The sequence below is a fragment of the Dreissena polymorpha genome, chromosome 15, assembly GCF_020536995.1.
Source record: "Dreissena polymorpha isolate Duluth1 chromosome 15, UMN_Dpol_1.0, whole genome shotgun sequence".
Lineage (NCBI taxonomy): Eukaryota > Metazoa > Mollusca > Bivalvia > Myida > Dreissenidae > Dreissena > Dreissena polymorpha.
Genome location: NC_068369.1, coordinates 23,447,912 through 23,468,134, shown reverse-complemented (window position 1 = coordinate 23,468,134; position 20,223 = coordinate 23,447,912). Strand labels below are relative to the sequence as shown.

Genomic DNA, 20,223 nt, shown 5'->3' with positions numbered 1-20,223 from the left:
TACATAAAAATAATATTTACATATATAACATAGAGACATAGTCACAAAATAAATGCAAATATATATTATATATCAGTGTGACGAAATCTCCACTGCCCGTCTTCATAAAATCAGTGTGACGAAACTGCATTGTGACGAAACCTCCATCAACCTAAAAAGACTGTTCTCTACTGTTTTAATAATTTCACTGATTTTATGTTCTCCTACCTTGTGTCTTCTAGGGACTTGCAATAGCTCTTACAGCTAGTTGATCCCTTTACACTTCTTCAATTATAATATTTCCATTCCAGTCTGAATTTTATTTGTTATATAGTTCCTTAAATTTACTCTTATAAATACACTTCTGATATGTCAAACCGCTTATCCAACCATACTTTGTCTAGTTGTGTCTTGAACGAAATTACGGTATCATATGTCACAATATCTTGAGGTACATTGTTCTAAACTGAGAATGTGCGATGTCCAAAAAAATTCAATCTTGTCGATAGTCCATTGAAGGAAGATTTAATTCAGTCAAACGATCTTGATATGATAGTTCACGGATTTCAGGTACTAATCATGTGGTCCTACACTGTGCGTTTTCAATTATTTGTTTACATTTCTTAGTGTGAGGATAGTAGACCAAGTTCCAATAGCCCAGATAAGATCTAATGAGCGATTTGTATAATGAAAAAAACAAGCAATTGTCTACATGGTTGAATTTTCTCCTGATTAGTCCAATTATTATGTTGACTTTATTAACTGTGCTGCTAATGTGACTTTCAAAATTCAATTTGTTGGTGGGGAGTATACCCAGGTCCTTCTCAGCATCATCTCTGATAAGATTATGAGCATTTCAATCACAATCCAATATGTTATAATTAAAATGAAATTTCTCATTTAATAATGACGCAATTTTACATTTGCTAATGCTGAAATTTAACGACCATTTGCGAAGTCAACTAAATTTCTTGTTTTCATCATTTGTTGTTGTGTATGTGACGTGCTATGTTGATGATGATTGTGAGTACTGAGATAAAAAATAAGTGGAATATTTCATTGTTGTGGTGTTTTGATGGGTACTTCTTCTTGAATGCTTTGAGCTTTTTTGATAACATGAAATCCAGTATTCTCTCGGTACTAAAGGAATACTATAATCATAGTTGTCTTAATATCATGTTTAGGTATCGGATAAATGATTGAATATACAATCAGTATGCCATATTTGACTTTTCTTAGTGTCAGAATAACTTTTTATAACAATAAAACATTCATTGTAACTGTAGTCACAACAAAAACAACACAACTTCCCGTCATTTTGATGTATTATCACATCAGGTATTTCCGTGGTAAACAGTTTCAATGTATTTTGTTTATGAACTTAATCTTATTTAAATCGGACATAAATTTGTTGCATTGTACAATAACATGAAATCTCTACTGGCAATTTATTTTGTAAACCTTCAACATTGTGTTTTTAAAATCAATGCTGTTTGTAATGATTGTCGAAAATGAGATTTTTTTAAAGTGATCATCTATGATTCATTATAGGACATATGTTTTTGTATAACCATACCGTTTCATTTTGTAGATAATCTCCATGTTTTGTTAAGTGAAAGGAATCATGCTAGGGCAACATTTAAGGCACACACAGGGACTGATAGAGTCGTAAGCACCTATGGTTTGCTTAGAAACAAATATTACTATGCAGATCCAATTTTATTTTAAGATTTATTATGTTGATTGAATTAAATGACAGCATCTGTTTATTGTTGGTTGGTGTATGGTTATTATGAAAGCTTACATTTAGAATCAATGCATTCCTCAAGCAAGTAGCGTTAACATATTGTTTGTGTTATAGTACTGTAAAGCCCTTTGCAATAAATATATTGAAAATATTCAACTTAACCCCAAATAGCCATTTGCATTCACAGCATGTGAAAAGCATGTGAAGTTTTATTGATAAAATGCTGTAAGGACGGCATTACTTGTGTACATTAGCATCGTTATGTGCTAAAGTATTGGTGTTAATATGGAATACAAAATGAAATGTGTATTTTGTAGTTAAGCATTTTTATAACACTTGTAAACGATATGCATCTGTTTATTGTTGGTTGGTGTATGGTTATTATGAAAGCTTACATTTAGAATCAATGCATTCCACAAGCAAGTAGCATTAACATATGGTTTGTGTTATAGTACTGTAAAGCCCTTTACAATAAATATATTGAAAATATTTAACTTTGCCAAACATATTCGGATTATTCCCATTGGACAAATTACTTACTAAAATAACAATTGCATTGAGATTGGTAAAATGTTGATGAGAAGGTAACTTTGAATTATATAGTTTAGTAGTGGTCTAGAGTAAATCATCATTTACATAGTATGTGTACTTCGTTTGGACTAAGCATATGTGAGTTTATTCTAATCTCATTCAGCATGTTTAGCATACACATTATTCAATAATGGATTAATAATACCGGATGAGTGTCATGAAATTCCATAAGGTCCAATTCTTTTTTATAACGCATTCAATTAGTATACTGACTGTGGTTAGAAAGTCATGAACGTTATTTCCACACAAAAGAAACTGTATTTCTTCAACCATAAAGGATTATTTTCCCTCATTATATCATTATAGAAAAGGGTCCCTGTGTTCAACACGATGTTCAGCGAGCTACGTCATCACCCTGGCTTTCAAATGAGACTGGACGTGACAGACCCTGTTCCCAAGTTCATTTCCAGACAAAGGAGAGGTTAGGCAGATCAACACAGGGAACAACTGATAAGATATACAAAGTAAGATTTGTCAAATAATTTCTGTTTCAAGTAAAAAAAAAACATCCCTAAACTGATGAAGAAAAGTGTTTTTTAATGATATTTTCTGCGTAAAAAATGTATCCGATTTTTTATAAATTTGTAGAATTGGCATCTAACTGTCTGTTTGTAAAATTTGAACATTGGAATATTTATGTAGTCATATTTGATTTTGTTTTAAAAAAAGTAATAAAGTTCTGAAGTGTACAGTATTATATTAATATGATGTCATAACTCACAAGTAACTTTATGTGAACAGTAATTTCTGTTGCTCAGCCATTCTTTATTGTTTTCAAATTGGGACTTTCAAATGCCACTTAATAATTAGTATTCTACTTGTCTTTTTCCCCAGATTCAACTATGACCCCAGTGTGCAAGTTCCTTCCAAGGAATATTCCTCAGCACATGTCCGCGGTTCAGACAGATTTAAATTCTTCAGAAGGTGATAAAGTAGTATTAGACTAAAAGAATTGCAAGTGTGTTAGTTCAGGGCTTGCAATAAGACAAGTAGTGAAATCAGTTACCATACTCGCAAGTTTCTCTGTATTTGTCATCATGTCACATCCTTGAAAACGATATAATTATGAACCGATATAAAAGTCAGAAAAAACACACCAAACACAGCCCTAGTCGCAAAACAAACATCACAATTTTCTTTTAATAAAATGTTTAGCTAATGTATGCCATGGATAGATGTACGACCAGATTGTATAAGGGCCCGATGTGAAATTTATGAAGATGCTAACATGATTGATGAATGTGTTTTATCTAGTTATGTGAGAAAACATTTTATCTCATGCTACATCTTGTTTTCTATGCAATATCACTAATATTACAATTGTTTCTCTTAAGCACGTGTAATATAGATTTTGCGCGTATGCATTGGCTACAATTTTATTTGATTGACCAATCGCATTACGTTATCATTCTGCAATGCCGTTTCAACTTCAAGTAAAGTTACAAAATGAAAGCAACTTTCCGGTTTATAATGAAGAATACGTAAAGGCCCAGTCTCACTATGATGCCGGCGGAGCCCCGGTGCGTGATCCGGCATCTACCGGGATGAACCGGGGCTCTACCGTGATGAACTGTGGCTCTCCCGGGATGAACCGGGGACAACCGGGGCTCCACCGGGAAAGTATTTAAATGTTTAATACCTCCGGGATGAACCGAAAGTCACCGGGAAGGACCAGCAACGACCGGCGTGGCACCGGGAACAACCGGGACGGCACCGGGAACAACCGGGACGGCACCGTGGCTCCACCGGGGCCCATACAGAACCCGGCAGAGCTACGGCAACGCCCCGATGGAGCCCCGGTGAATGCCGGCAGAGTCCCGGTATAGCTACGGTACATAAGTAAACCGGCGCTCTTCCGGGACGCCACCGGCATTCACCGGGGCTCCGCCGGGGCATTACCGGCGACGACCGGGGTTAAACCGGGGCGTTGCCGTAGCTCTGCCGTGGTCTGATGCCGGTATAGCCCCGGTGAGTGCCGGCGGAGTTACGGTATACCGAGGTCTGCCGGGACGCTTCCGGGGCTCTGCCGGGACGCTACCGGCTTTCACCGGGGCATTACCGGCGACAACCGGGGCTCTGCCGGGACTTCACCGGGATAAACCGTAGCCAGTCCGGGGTTGACGGGACTCTGCCGGGCTGTTGACCGGCTTCAACCGGGGCGGCACCAAGAAATAGTGTGACTGCGTTAAAAAATTTATACGAATCATCCCGGTTCTCGCCGGTTGACCGGCGTTAGCAAACCGGGATGGACCAGGGCTCTACCGGCAATATTGAGACTTGGGCTTTATTTATATTAATTTTGTTTCCTGATTTTAAAGGTACTTTTGAATAATATATTATGGTTTGACAACTCGTTTCAGATCCTATATTTGCATATGCGAGTGTTTTTCGACGCGAATCAGATCCCGCCGCAATGAAATTCTGTCTGTCTTTCTGTCTGTCTGTCTGTCTGTCTGTATGTCCGTCCGTCCGTTCGTCCGTTCGCCCGCCCTCCCGTCCGTCGATCTGTCTGACTGACTATTTTGCTTGGATAGGTCGAACAGTTATTCTTCGGATTGAACTGAATCAGTATATCTGTATGCAATAATCATTTGTTTTCTGAAAACAGTAAATCACGAAACAAGCTCTGTGTTCGTGTTTAAACAATACTGGAAAGTCTCTAATGTTCGCCATGAAAAACAAACATGAGTGACAAGTGTGAAAGGTACTTCTTCAAAAATTGTCGCATTGTTGTCACATATTTAATACTAATTACAAAACACTGCCAATCAGTGAGCGAAATAACACAATATTTGCTTTCATTTGGAAATAAACAGAAATTGATACAATAATGAAGCGTTATGAAAGAGAAACGGTGGTATAAGTTTGAGTGCTCCTGTTGTTTTCGTTAAATTTCTTGATAGGCTGCTTATATAAAGTATATAATGCATAATGTGACCTAACAGCCTGAATAGCCGAGTGTTTAAGGTAATTGCTGTTAAATCCGAATGTCTGTGTTTAGAGCTCGAGTGGGGGTAAACCTTTTTCTCTTTTATTCATTCTTTAAAGTCTGTTATTGTATTATTATTGAATTACTCCGAATTTTGCATATATCAACTTAAAGCATTTGATGCAACCATTTTAAAAAGCCAACATCTGCGATCACATCCATTTATGTTCTTTCAAGATAGTCATCTTTACCATCGCCGTCTTTAAAATACCAATGTCAACTGTGTTTTTTTTACAAAGAACACATTCCTTCTCTTTGTACCAATTTAAACCGTTTAAAAATAATCTGATAACAGCGCAATTTTAAACTTGTAAAATGATACATTTAGGCTGCTTTTTTCATCGCATTCAATAGCAACATTTGAGTTAAATCTTTTGTTCGATCATTAAAGAGAAGTTACTCCATGAAATTCACAACGACTGTGATATTAGAGTGATTTCCCTTGCTCGTTATCTAGGACGTTTATTAAATCCGCAGTTTTGCAGGTCGCCGTTGGAAAACCCCAAATAGCCATTTGCATTCACAGCATGTGAACAGCATGTGAAGTTTTATTGATAAAATGCTGTAAGGACGGCATTACTTGTGTACATTAGCATCGTTATGTGCTATAGTATTGTTGTTAATATGGAATACAAAATGCAATGTGTATGTTGGTCGTTTAGCATTATAACACTTGTAAACGATATGCAAAATCGAAAGTAGGAAATAACAAAGGTCGTTGGAAAACCCCAAATAGCCACTTGGCAACACGGCATGTTAGTTTATTGATAAAATGCTATTATAACGGAATTAAGTGTGTACATTAAAATATTTATTTGCTAAAGTATTGGTTTTAAAATAGAAAACGGAATGAAGTGTATAAGTTGATCGTTTAGTGTCTATATAACACAAACGAAATGTGAAATCGAAAGTAGGGAATAACACATGTAATTTCATAGGTTACTTATGATTTAAATACTAATTCATATAACATTTGTGTTATGTTAATGCTATTTACGTTTTTTTTTTTTGGAATGCTTTTATTCATCATATTTTCATTATGTCCTCTTTATTGTAAAAATGTAGAAATGAAACAACATAATATATAGCAACAATCCAAGTTCGTATAACGTAAGTATGATAACGGTGAAATGTGTAAGTATTTATTATGTTTGTTGTATGTGCTTTTTATTGTTAAATTATATAATAAAATATATCATAAAGGACATTATAGCAAGTGGCAGCGAGTACATACATTACCTTTTTCTAACGTAAACATTCTAACATTTATTCGTTTACTTTGCATATAAATAGTTTTTATGTTTTGATTGTTGTTTACTGATGACTAATAAACATGCAACCGAAGAACCGTCGGTACAGTTAAATTATTGACTAGCATATTTCGGATAGACTAGTTCCAATGTCCACTGGTAATGAAATTGCACAATCATTGAATTGTGAAACGCGATGGCGTAATAAAAAAGCAAGCATTTAACATTGGAATGTCCGATTGAAACTTTCGAATTGAATTTCTATACTGTGCATTCGTGTATTACCAATCACGTGCTGAAGGTTTTATTATTAAAAAACGAAATGGAATTAACAAGTTTGTTTGTTTAAGTATGATTTAAAAAAATGCTTCAACATGTCGCATACACTTTGCAAAAGACGTGGACATTATGTAAATAATACGGCATATTCTAGGGAAATGTGACTTTCGGTTTTTTTCTAAAATTATATTTTTTTAACATTTCAAGCTTCGAACAGTTAGGCTTAAACATACACGTAAGGTAACATCCAGATTGCATATGTATGTGTTTAAAATATATGTTATCTATCATATTTGATACAATAACTGTGTCAAGTGCTTAACGTACACGTTTTTATCTTTCAAACGAGGATTTAACCGAATAAACCCACAATCCTTGAGAAGGATTGCACGTTTAATACCAACATATTTTCTGAAGAAATAACAAGAAGTAAGACAGATTAACAAAAGAAACGAACATTATAAATGACATCTCTTATGGAACAGTTATGAATCCTATCTTAAAGGGCTAAGTTTCGTAAATGCATGAATGCATAAATATGAATGACTGTGAACATAAACACACTCTGATGTTTAGTAACTAATACACTTGTATATGTGGCTTCACACACTGACATTTATGTTTTGAATCCTATGCAACGATATTTTAATGTACATATTTTGCGAAAATGTGCCTTTTTTTCTTTTTTCAGAAATCCGTTCAAAGTATCAAAATAAAGTTATGCATAGGGTCGAAACAGCAATTCTGCCATGTGCGGGAAGTATGCTTAACTAAAAAGTGTGTTAAATACTGCAAAATCCCCAAATAAGCCGTTCGAAAACTTTCATGCAATAAAATGAACCATGACAGACCAGAATGTATTTCGCATAGTTGTCTGCTACACATCACGTGGTCGTTTGTCTGAAACTCGCGGTTTATCTGAAGGTCCAGTCATAACCGAACTACCTGACGATTATGAGGTTGACAACGTTAAAGCTATTAAAGGCGTAAATGCCTCTACAAACGATTCGAATGATAACATTGATACTAATACAGACGTCGCAGCTAACTCTCTAGCCAATGATGATAATGCTTTAAATACGAATGCCCGTGCAAAACCTGTAGAAAACAAGCAATCAGGACGTGCTTATACTGATTTGGTTGATTTCGAAGAAACTGGTGAAAAAACGGGCGATAAATGTAAGCCTAAACATGAAGATGATGATGTGCATTGCAACTTAGGACTTGAAGTTACAACCAACGAAATGCCGTCTAGACATCCTTCCAATTTCATAAGAAGTAACGACAGAGATTTCACTAATGATCCAACGAAGCACGATACAAAAGAACTCGAAGTCGAATCACCCACCGCACATGAAAGCGATTTCAACGACAGTTCTAAACCACCTGGGTCCGCAAACAGGAATGGTACCCATCTTTCTAACGCTTATCATCCAGATGGCATACATAATACCGATTCTTCTCAATTGGCGACTGCGGTGCCAAAACAGAATGCATGGAATGCTACATTTGGTGACAACGACCACAAACATCGAACAGAACGTGCACGTGTGGAGCCTTTTGTCCTTTCTAGTGCTAGTAAACCAGTTACAGCTAAAGACGCCCACCGCATTGAGGCTGTTACGTCACAACACGGGCATTCAAACCAAGACACGAATGACGAACATATAGCCATATGTCCAACATGCGCCGAACAGAAATACTGTAAACATAAAGAAATTAAGGAAATGCATGAACAGTGTTGTCATGGTTGTTATCATTTACTGATCCGATGCACAAGTTGTAAGAAAATTTTTTCAGAAGAAGAGCTCCTAACGTTAACAGGTTTGTCTAAAGTTTTGTATCGTTCACGCTAATACTATTGGTCTTAATATATTTGTATAAAAATATGAATCTGTTACAATCTTCTTTGAATTGTACCGGTTTTAGTTGTCATATTAAAGCACACTGTTTTTTATAAGTTAATTCGTTCAGTTAAACAACTTATGTGGGCGTTTTCTGTCATAAAGTAATGTGTATCGTTATTTTAAAATTCCCTGTGGTATGTCAGATCCCGACATTAAAACTAGATTCAAGAAGGTAAAATTACAAACTTCCTTTAAAATATAACCACATTTCGTTTTCAAATACTTAATGTCAATATCGATGAGTTTATTCAGTTATGTTTTATTATCTTATTCTATATTGTACGAACAATGAATGGGTCCTATAGTTATTGTTTCATTTTGTGCAATTTCCAAACATGGACTGCATGCGTATTCAAAGAAAGTCTTTGCTTGGTGTTTCAGTGTGTTTCGTACGAGTTAATGATTGATTTGAAGGGCAACATAATTTACATCATTTACAGTCTAATCTTTGTTTAACTAGATGTATGGATTTATTTGTGGGTAGGGTAAATAGCTGGATTGTTTTTATGTCCGCCAGTCTATACTTTGCCCTATCTGTTTGTTGGTTTGTTGGTTTGTTTGCGTCAAACTTTAACATTGGCCATAACTTTTGCAGTATTGAAGATAGCAACTTGATATTTGGCATGCATGTGTATCTTATGAAGCTGCACATTTTGACTGGTGAAATTTCAAGGTCATCCTTCAATGTCAAAGGTCAAATATATGGGAGGGGACATTGTGTTTCACAAACACATCTTGTTTCTTACTTTTAGTTACATTTCATCTTGCATAAGAAAGTTAAAAGTAAGTTGTTTTGGTTCGCATCTAACCATTAATTAGTTAAATGGTAAACAATTAGGCCGTGCTCTGTGAGAAAGGGGTTTAATGAATGTGCGTAAAATGTCGTCCCAGATTAGCTTGTGCAGTCCTTATAGGCTTATCAGGGACGACACTTTCCGCTGTTATGACATTTTTCGTTTCAAGAAAGTCTCTTGTTAGCAAAAGTTCAGTTTAGGCGGAAAGTGTCGTCCCTGATTAGCCTGTGCGGACTGCACAGACTAATCTAAACGAAACTTTACGCACATGCATTAAACCCCCTTTTCACGGAGCACGCCTCAAATGTATGTTATTTTTCACTTATGCTTATTAATGTTGATTTAAGTGATATCAGGGTTTTTTGTTTCCACTTAAAATTTGTATTGTTCGAATTACTCAATGCAAAATGTACGGTATGAAACTTTCAATGGCAGTTCAAAAGCAGTAAACCGGTATATATATGTTTCTGTGATTCTTTGTTTTTGCATCTATTGCTTTATGAGTCACACTGTTTAGTGACATGTCAATTGCTATGAAAAAACAGCACTGTAATATCAAAAGGACTGATTGTTTTAAAAGATTTCTGGAAAGACCTTTTACATTTTACATTACATTTTAAGAAGTCTTAATTATGCTTTTATTTCAGGAGCTATGTCAATCACTCAAAAACAAGTATACACAATAGCTTCAATCGCAAAATAGCCTCAATCGCAATTGCAAACAGGCTTAAAACAGTACTTGACAAACTAATTTCCAAAGATCAGACTGGATTTATAAAAGGAAGATATATAGGTGAAAATACAAGACTATTGTATGATGTCCTAAAATATACAGAAGATAACCTTATCCCGGGACTTTTATTAACGTTAGACTTCGAAAAGGCATTCGACTCATTGGCGTTCAATTTCATCGAATTCAACCAATTTTAAAATACTAGGTATCATATTTTATGTCAACCTAGAGAAAATGATTGATTTTAATTATTCTAGCAAATTGACAATGTTACAAAATATCATATTTTTTTGGAAAAAGATAAACATCTCACTATTAGGGAAGATAACTGTAGTTTAAACCATGTTACTCCCCCTTTTTACACATTTATTTATTGCTCTTCCTAGCCAAGATTTACATGTATAAAATCAAGTACACAATTGTTTTTACAACTTCATTTGGGACGGTCCTTTAAAAAATCAAACACAATGTTCTTATCAAACCTTATGAAGAAGGAGGGCTCAATATGAAAGATTAACACTCATTCGAAAATATTATAAAGCTAACATGGATAAAGAAATTTACACTATGTACGGGTAAATGCTTTGTATAAGTATAATCATTGTTTGATGTTAAAAAAATGTTAAATATGGGTAATGCATATGTGCAAAAAATTGTTGAAAGATTAAGTAATAAATTTTGGAAAGATGTTCTTAATTATTATAGCATATATGTTAATAAATGTAAGGTTTGTACATTTGATGATGTATTAAACGTGCCATTATTTTACAATGACAACTCTAAAATTGGTCTGAATTGCATTTATGAAAAGAACAGGTATGAAAGAGGAATTAGACTTGTAATGGACATATTATGTACCTCTGGAGGGTTCAAGGCCAATAATGATATTGAGAATTACACTGGAAAAGAACAAAATCTCTGTTATATAAAATGAAAATTGTAAACGCGATTAATCTATGTTCTTTTTGCAAAAAAAACACGAGGGAACCATAACTCATCTTTTCTAGGAATGTGAACACATTCAATCTATTATTAACTATATAAAACATTCAATGATTCTAAACAACATCAATTTTCCCAACATTTGTTGCCAAGATATGCTCCTTGAAATTTGTTCTGAAAAAAATGTCCCCCATCAATATTTTATTTCTTGAAATAAACAGATATGTTTTTATTTGTAAAAAACATAGTAAAATCCCAACAGTACCAGGGCTCAAAAGGAGTTTTCAACTAGCATGGGAAATTCAAAAGCACACCATTTGCCAAGACTCGGAATTTCCAATTTGGTCAGTTGTAAGATTATTAATACAATGAACCCATAACTAAAATGTACTTACTTTACATTGATGTGCACTGTAATGGATATTTCATCTATACACTGTGGTGTTGATTTCTCATTTTTCTTTTTTTTTTTCAAATCTACACTGTATTTACCATTTACACGAGAAAACAATGGTATGTGTAGTACAAATCTCCTCCATATTATGTATAAAGATCCCTGTCTTATATAGAAAGTATAGTTGCTACTTGTATTGTCTGTGCTTTTACAAAGATTTTCATTTACTATGTACACATGCATACATTGTACAATGCTTATAAACTTGCATCTTGATTGTAAACATGCAAACCATTTAGCTATATACTAACACAACTGTATTCGATTGCTACTAACACATAATGATTATAAGGTATGGAGTAAGATGGCCTCGACCTACACATACCTATTGACGAGGTAAATAAAAAAAAATATATAAAAAATATCAAAAAGACTATATCCCTTTGGATAAACGGTAGTTTGACTTCATTTATATATTTGAAAGCATCAATTGTGAACAAACAAACTGTATAAAATAGCAGCGATATGTACTTGGAATATTTATTTACGTAAATAAAGAAAAGAAAAATAGTACCTGAAAGTTATATATTATGCTTATGATATATTTGCAACACTTCAACCACTTATATTTCAGAAAAGCGTTCTGCAAAACTAAACAAAAATGCAATCCCACGGAAGTCCAAACGTTCGTTTGTAGAAGCCAAGGAGACGCCGAAGACACCATCTACAAAAGGTATTAATTTACGATGGTTTTTTCCATCTGAATGTGGGTTCAACGTATTATGCATGTTCTTTACAAGTTTAAGCTGTATGAATGTTCTAAAAAATACTACGTGCATTTAATTAAAACTGACGCAATAAATACCATATACTATATACATATATTGAATAATTTAAAAATGGAATTGCGTGAACTGACGAAATCTAGTTTTACTTTGGCAATAACATTTTGGTTCAAGTCAAACCATCAAACAATTCGCAATTCCAAAGTAGTTTGTTATTTAATGAAGTTCGTAAGTAATGGAAACAAAAGACATTATACACTAAATTATTTTTTTTAATATATTTTATCTTAGAAGTTTTCAAATGTCAAACTCGTTTTCATGTGACTTTTCAAAAAATCAAAGACAACTAACACCATTCACAAAGTAGTATGCTATAAATCTAAATGTGAAAAAAAACACCTATAGCAATATATACATTTATAATTATGCCCCCCTTCGAAGAAGAGGGGGTATATTGTTTTGCATATGTCGGTCGGTCCGTCGGTCGGTCCGTCCGTCCACCAGATGGTTTCCGGATGATAACTCAAGAAAGGTTAGGCCTAGGATCATAAAAACTTCATAGGTACATTGATCATGACTAGCAGATTTTCAGGTCACTAGGTCAAAGGTCAAGGTCACAGTGACAAAAAATGTATTCACACAATGGCTGCCATTGCAACTGACAGCCCATATGAGGGCATGCATGTTTTACAAACAGCCCTTGTTATAATGGCACATATCAAGGTTTGGAACATTATACCGAATAACGGAATAAATAACTTATAGATAACTGAATAACTAATTGATAAAATACAGATGTTGATGAATAACGTAAAAATATGAAATTACCAATGATACATGGCTTAAGTATCAAGGGATAAGTTTGTTTTACAGAGAAAGATCCTTCCACTAACAGTTTAGACCCGCAGTGTTTGTTCGATGATCTGGTTGCATCTGTCGGCCTGACTGTGAAGAACGTCAGCGCAGACGGCAACTGCATGTTCACCGCAATGGTGGATCAATTGCGTATCCATGGAAACTTTACATACACGCCGCGTATGCTACGTGCCGCTGTTGTTGGGTTCTTGCGACAGAATCCTCAATTGGTATGAACTTGTATGTTTGGTTTTTATTAAGTGGACAGCAGTCGATGTCTGGCGCTAGTTTTCTTGTGCTGTTCGTCGTGTGGCGTCAAATACTACGTCATAACGACTTAAGAGGCCACAGTTTGAGCTCTATCTTGATGAAATTTGTCCGAATATTTATGTTGCTAAAATCTAGGTCGAGTTCGGATCTGGGTTCAGTATTATCAAAAAAACAAGGAAGCATGATCAGATGTTGAAACATGTCGTTGAAAATATCTAAGGCGAGTTTCAATCTTGGTCAATCGGGGGAGAGAAAAAAACAGATCACCAGGTCAAATCTTTATAAACCTTATGAACACAAAAGAAAACGAATTAACAATAGATTTACTGAAAGGTTGTATAATAACAGTTTGTTTAACGAAAATAAGGTACATTATGCTACAATATTGTAAACCCGTTCTGCGTTAAATAGCACGTTTTGTTATAATAGTTTTATAACGTCAAATAGGAAAAGTGTGAACAATGGAGATAACAAAGGCAGAAGGTTCACTATTGTTAACCTATTTCAATCAAAATACACAATTACAAATGTTTCATTCTAGCGTACATGTGTTATTTTGTTGTTGTATTTTTTAATAAAAGACTTATGCTTGCAATTTCGTTGACATGAAAAGCTTGGGTGTTTGTGATTTGAAGCACCATAACATGGACAACTTGTTCAATTTCAGGACCACGACACACATCTGCAGGAGTTCGTCGAAGAGCCGTGGGAGAAGTACTTGGACAATATGAGTCAGGACGGACACTGGGGAGACCACGTCGTAATACGGTATAATAAGTTCTTCATTTCTGATTTTTTTTCTCAGAATGACTTTTTTGTTATGGTTACATAAATAAATTATATTTAAATCTGGATCTGGCATCAACTCAAACAAGTTCTTACGGTCAATGAAACACGCCATGCGGAGACAGAGCCATATGGTGAATATGCAGGTTACTTCAGATTTTGTCTTCGTCATGCAAATTACTTTTAAGTTAATAATCTTATGGACATCCTGCTCTTATTCCAACAAAGTAAACCGGCAGGTGACTGTTGTGTTATCTGTGAAAAAGCTCTTCTTTAATTTGCGCAGAGCTAATTTGGCGCGCCTTTCAACTGGTTAATCCCATCTTCTCCATATTGCTTTTCATTTACCGTTTCAAGGCGGTGTCCTCAGCTTTCATTATGTTTTTGTTTGTTTCTGTTTTTTAAATGGTTGGCCCTGTAGTGTTAGTTTAAATAAAAAAAACTTAAACAAAACATCAATACCACATTTAAATTTCTTTCGCAATATGTGTCTCATAATTACATGTATATTTGTCATTAATGAAATGAAAAATGCAATATTAAACTTTCATATCAGCAAACACTGCATTTCAGCGGTCTAGCAAATCTCTTGAACACCAAAATACGAATTTATCGAGAGTTTTACAACGGTCTCAATACAACGGATACTTTACCTGACAACGTAAAAGAACGAAGTTCCAGACCAGACAAAGATGTCACACAATATCGGTCAGTTGAGACTGACGAAGCTTCCAGCGTAATTAATCTTGGCCACGTATACGACATGCACTATGTAAGCCTTCGACCACAAAAATGGAAGGAAACATTATTTCAAGGTATATACAAATACGGCTTTTGATCGAGATGCCCAGCAAGAAATAATACGTTGATTCATCCTGCTCATTTTTGATTTACCAGGCTTCCTCTCTCTCTCTAGTAAAGATAAAATGAAGATATCCGTTAAAATTAAATACCAGTTATTATATGAAATTTTGTCTACTCCATGTTCAAACACATTTATAATCAGTGTTTAATTAATCTACAATCAATTAACAAATTATGATTCGATTTCAAACTTTTTTCCGCTAGTCGTTTTGAGCAGCACCGTGCAGCAAGTTATTTCTTAGTTTGTTCTTTATATGATATATTTATGTTTGACAAACAAATATAGAATCCAAGAACGTACATACATGGGTATATTTGAAGGATAATTGTGTATCATTTTTAAGATTAAACTTTAAGTATTCTGCCTTTGAAATTTCATCCGATACACACAGCATGTTTTCTTTTGTCTGTCTTGTTTTAGAAAATGATAGAGAAGGGTGTGATTCGACATGTCCAGCAGGTGAGTTTTTGTTTTTACTTGAACGATTTCTTCATACAACAATCAATTATTTGATTTTGGAATTTTCTTTGAAAATGTTCCGCTGATGTTCTTGAACCGCTGCTTGTTAATGCTTAGCTATTTTTCGTTTGCTGACATTCATTCTAAATATATTGGAATACTAAAGTTTTAGCGCAGGATAGTAAACTTTTCATATTACCCTTATATCGAAATAGTATATCGAAATCATTTAAGTGTGTGTGGTGTTTGTTTGCAGGTATCGTGAATGTTTTTGAAGTTCCAACTGAACATATGTCTTTCGCCATTAAATATTGTGTAAGGCAGCTGTCGACCTTACCGCCCTTGGATTTGAATGCAATGCGCATAGATTTACAGATGCATGAAGGAAATATAGTTCACAATGAGCACCACGACGTTCTTTATGAGTATACATCCGCAACACAAAAATCATCCGACATTAACAATGTCGTGGCGTTTGTAAGTCCAACTGACACCGTCGTCATTAGTCAGTCTGCGCCCATCCCAACTGAGTATAGATACTACTTAGAGCCTGTCATAAATACAAACACCTCGGTTTGGCTACGACCAACCGAACCCACAGTTTGGAAACGATGCCTCAATGACGATAATTATCTTCGCATTATTTACCCGACCAGAAATCCCGATGCTCGACAAAAATGCTGCATGGCATTCTTTTGCGAAATGCCGGAAAACATGTTATCTCAGTGGCTTACACGGAAAAGGCCACACAGTTGGCCGTCGGTAACGGTCGTAAAAGACGTGTTACATAAAGGTTTTAGACTGATTCCCGCGCCGTCAGTTTCATCGTATGACTGGCAGTATGATTTCAGGTGTGCTGAGAATATAATCGTAGAAAACGCCATGAACAAGGATCAAAAGGAATGCTTCAAAATTACCCAGTTTATTTTGAACGAAGCAATGGTTACCGAATCGCTACCGTATGTCGCCATTAAACACGCGTTCTTCTTCCATTGTGAACAAACAACAGATGATGAATGGAAGCATAACCCAGCAGCGTGTGTTGTGTCATTCTTCGACCAACTATTAAGTTTTAACTCATCAAGAAAAGACTTCTTTCCAAACTTCTTTGAAGGTGCTAATGGTCCGACGTATTATGGTTTCAAAATAGAAAATCAACGTGTTTTACAGAATCGACTTCTTGCTGCGAAACAACATTCATTTGAATGCCTTTACTTTGCCGTTTGTTCTTTAAATCCATCACGGTCACTTGGACAAATGTTCAATAGTATTATTGAAAATATACTGACCAATAATGGAACCAATGCGTATTCCCAATGCTTTCTTCCAACAACAAGAGATGAAATTGTGGATCTTGTGGTTGCAAGTGAATACAGTGCAGCACACGTTCTATGCTGCAAAGCTTCAGATGATTTAAATAACATTTGTGGATCACAATTAACTTCGACATATCTATTGCAGCAAGTCATAAACCACGTTGGTGACCCAATCAAACGATGGGTGTTTGCTCTTCAAGCCGAATTTAAAACCAAACAACACTTCTTGGAAACTGTGTTGGTGGACCAGGATATTGTTCCAATATCGAGCATCTATGGTAGAATGGTCGATGACATTTTGTCAAGTGAGACTGGTAAGCGGGTAATGCTCCCAGGACAAATTATTGAGGCAAAGAAATTCTTTCTGACCACGCGTGAGTTGGTGAAATTCATGAAACAGCAACTATTCGACAGTTCGGTCATATGTACAGCAGTGACAACAGGCTATATGTATATTAGCCCACGTTTTAAAGAAATGTTACATGGCTATACTGATAAGACAGCAGCTTTAGACGCAATGGAAGCGGTCATATGGGACATGGATATGCTCATGAAGGACGTAAAAGATGTTATACAAGAACAACATACGAGGAGCGTGAATGATCTATATATAACTCATTTACAAAAGATAATGAATGTGATGAGTCAGAGTAAACGCTCAGGGTCGGGTCAAACGAGAAAAAATCGAAGAGAGAATGTTGAAGCACTTTTGCAGAATGTCATAAGCATTATGACTTCCATGAGTCAGGGAGGTGCTGAATTGCCCATGAATTCCGAATAAACAGGGTTACTGTCAACATTGTACTTGCAATTTCTGTAAAATATTTCTTGTGAATTGTCTTGCCCGATTCAAATGCTCCGAGTAATGACACACAATCAGGTAGTTTGTCTGAAATATTTGATTTTTATATTGCACTTATAAATATTGAAACGTTTTAATAACAGTTTAAGGCAAATGTGCTTCCATGCGATATACATGCACGTATGCAAACCGTTATGGTATGTAATTAGAATGTGTTGCATATATTGTAAAATCAGTCTTGATGATTATGGTTTAAGGCATATACTGATTTATATTAAGCATTGGGTATATGTCGAAACTCATTTGTTTAAGTAATTGCATGAGCGGTTAAAATAATGTTTACCTTAATTTTTATCCAGTTTTTTGTTGGTCATGTGTGTATCTGTACATCATAGATGCATGAAGTTTTTTGTATCGCATATTCAAATATACCGATTTAATTAATGATAATGTAGCTGTTGTTAAGCTATTTTTCCTTCTCATCTCAATCGATCCTCGTGTTTTCAAAGATAACTTAAGTGTGATTATTTAACAAACAATTGATGACAGTGAACATTTCTGTGTGAAAATGTACTTTTACTAATTTATACTAATTACAACTCTATGTGTCAACCTGCTTCTGTTGCAAATCAACTGTGAACGCGTACAGCAGCAGTTCATTATCATGTTTTATCGCATAAGATTCATAACTTATCCATCAAAAATACAAAAATCGACATCAAAATTATTTACATACAATATTTTGTTAATTCAGATCGCTTATTTTTCTTATAGGATGCGATGCATCAATAGCAAATCTGCATTTCCATACGTATATTTTCCAGTTAATCGTTAGAAAAGTTACGGACGGTTGTTTTAAAACACAATCTTGCTGTTTGAGTTTGATTTTGGAATTAATTGATGCTTAAATCTTTTTTGGAATCAAGAGATGCTTAAGTTAAAACCAAACATATTATCGTCTTGTAAATACAGATATTTCTAAATACCTTTTTGGTAAAAGATAAGTGTACAATAGTCTTCGTAAACTGCATTCTGCCATAAGCAGTAGTATGAATTTAGTTCGGTGGTACTTTGTGTAAGCAAATGTAATCTTACAAAGCACGAATCAGTTTATTATCTTCATGTTCACGCTATATAATAAAATAATTTATATTTTGACAAACGTTTCGTTATTTTTTTAATATATGCACATGCGGTTTTGCTTTTTAAATATTTTAGAAAAAAAACAGTTTCAACTATGTTATATGAGAAATCAATTATTTTACTTGCCTTAATAAATTTGTATGATACCAATTTAAGTTGGTTTAATTAATTGTTTTATTTATTGTTATTTCTGTCACAATCGACACGTTTACAGTCGTTTTTGAGAAACTAGCACATATTTATTTCCAATGTCGCAATCTTTTCGTTTATAATTTAAACCAAAATTAGTAATGTTCTCTTTAAGGGATTGATAAATTGAACATGCATTGTCCTTATGATTAGATAATTTGTATACATTGTATGCATTTCAAAAATACATTGCGTGTAAGTGTTAAGGTGAATAATTACCAAGAAAAGAAAGATGTAAAAAATGCAGTATTAAGAACGGCTGTACGATGGCGTATATCATCGTCGAAACTCGCATCATTTATTCCAAAACATAAGACGAAAGAAATATGGTTTTTAATTAAAGTAATACTAAGAACACTTGTGTCAGTTATAAAACAATAAAAATAAAACACAAATAGGTGGTTTTTTCCAAGAAACATTTTACTAAAGATTTTAAAATTCAGCAATCGATTAATGACAATAAAATTGCTTTATTTAGCTATTTAAGGCAAACTTTCATTGTTAAACCAATCAACACTATTTGAAAACAATTCGGAAAGGCTGCCCTAGAAATGTTAAGGTCAAATTATTTCGAATTCCATAACATAAACTTGTTTATGTGTTTAATACAATTTTTAAAGAATACTGCCCCGCTAATGCTGGCCAAGTTCTCAACGAATCAAGCTTATTTAATCAGCAAAGGAAAATCTGTGGTAAATTACTTTGAAATTTATTGGGCGGTTCGGACAATACATTTTTATATATAGCCTATCATAGACAACGTTTCACGATGTTATCATAAGTCCTGCGTATCAGAAATCGTAATCGACGCTTAATAAACGATCCACGACGACAAATAAAACGTTTTAAACATTATTTAAAGAAAAGCTGTCCTTTCGAAATTTCGGCACAGCACACACACCAGAAAAGTATTACACGGTTATAGTTCAATGTATTCTAAGCTTTGTAGTTTCGATACACGTAAAGCTCATCGACTTTAATCAAATATCAGGGTAAGAAATGCGTTTAATACTCTATAGCTTTAGTGAGTATTGTGTTAGATATCAGTTTGCAAATGTTTATGCCAACGTGTTATGACGGTTTTATTCACATGTATAGAATAAAACATGTGTGCAGTGCCGTAGCCAGACCCAAATTTAAGCCGAGGC

General features: G+C 34.6%; 2 protein-coding genes and 1 long non-coding RNA gene across 8 annotated transcripts in view; all 3 read left to right on the top strand.

Moving 5' to 3' along the window:
* The window catches only part of LOC127860066 (uncharacterized), a 40,853-nt gene that overhangs the window by 11,581 nt on the left and 9,049 nt on the right, over window positions 1–20,223 (top strand). The window lies entirely within an intron of this gene.
* LOC127860078 (uncharacterized) lies at window positions 1,923–3,944 on the top strand. The gene is made up of 3 exons (XR_008039594.1): window positions 1,923–2,032; window positions 2,624–2,781; window positions 3,152–3,944. It is a non-coding gene; the product is annotated as an uncharacterized LOC127860078 (long non-coding RNA).
* Window positions 5,778–18,905, top strand: LOC127860065 (uncharacterized). Of its 6 annotated transcripts, XM_052397828.1 has the most exons (9): window positions 6,421–6,440; window positions 7,185–7,264; window positions 7,527–8,659; window positions 12,240–12,338; window positions 13,264–13,475; window positions 14,183–14,283; window positions 14,875–15,116; window positions 15,587–15,625; window positions 15,882–18,905. In XM_052397828.1, exons 3-9 carry the CDS (start codon window positions 7,678–7,680, stop codon window positions 17,720–17,722), a joined length of 3,516 nt encoding a protein of 1,171 aa, XP_052253788.1. In that variant the 5' UTR covers window positions 6,421–6,440; window positions 7,185–7,264; window positions 7,527–7,677; the 3' UTR covers window positions 17,723–18,905. The 6 variants fall into 6 exon arrangements, with proteins under 6 accessions (XP_052253791.1, XP_052253789.1, XP_052253793.1 ...); XM_052397831.1 differs by lacking the exons at window positions 6,421–6,440; window positions 7,185–7,264 and adding an exon at window positions 5,778–5,870; XM_052397829.1 differs by lacking the exons at window positions 6,421–6,440; window positions 7,185–7,264 and adding an exon at window positions 5,780–6,061.

Coding starts and splice junctions, on each gene's coding strand:
- LOC127860065 (XM_052397831.1), top strand. CDS start 7,678: ATGACAGACCAGAATGTATTTCGCATAGTTGTCTGCTACACATCACGT. Junction 13,476..14,182: donor TGCGACAGAATCCTCAATTG/GTATGAACTTGT, acceptor GTTCAATTTCAG/GACCACGACACACATCTGCA. Junction 15,117..15,586: donor GAAGGAAACATTATTTCAAG/GTATATACAAAT, acceptor GTCTTGTTTTAG/AAAATGATAGAGAAGGGTGT.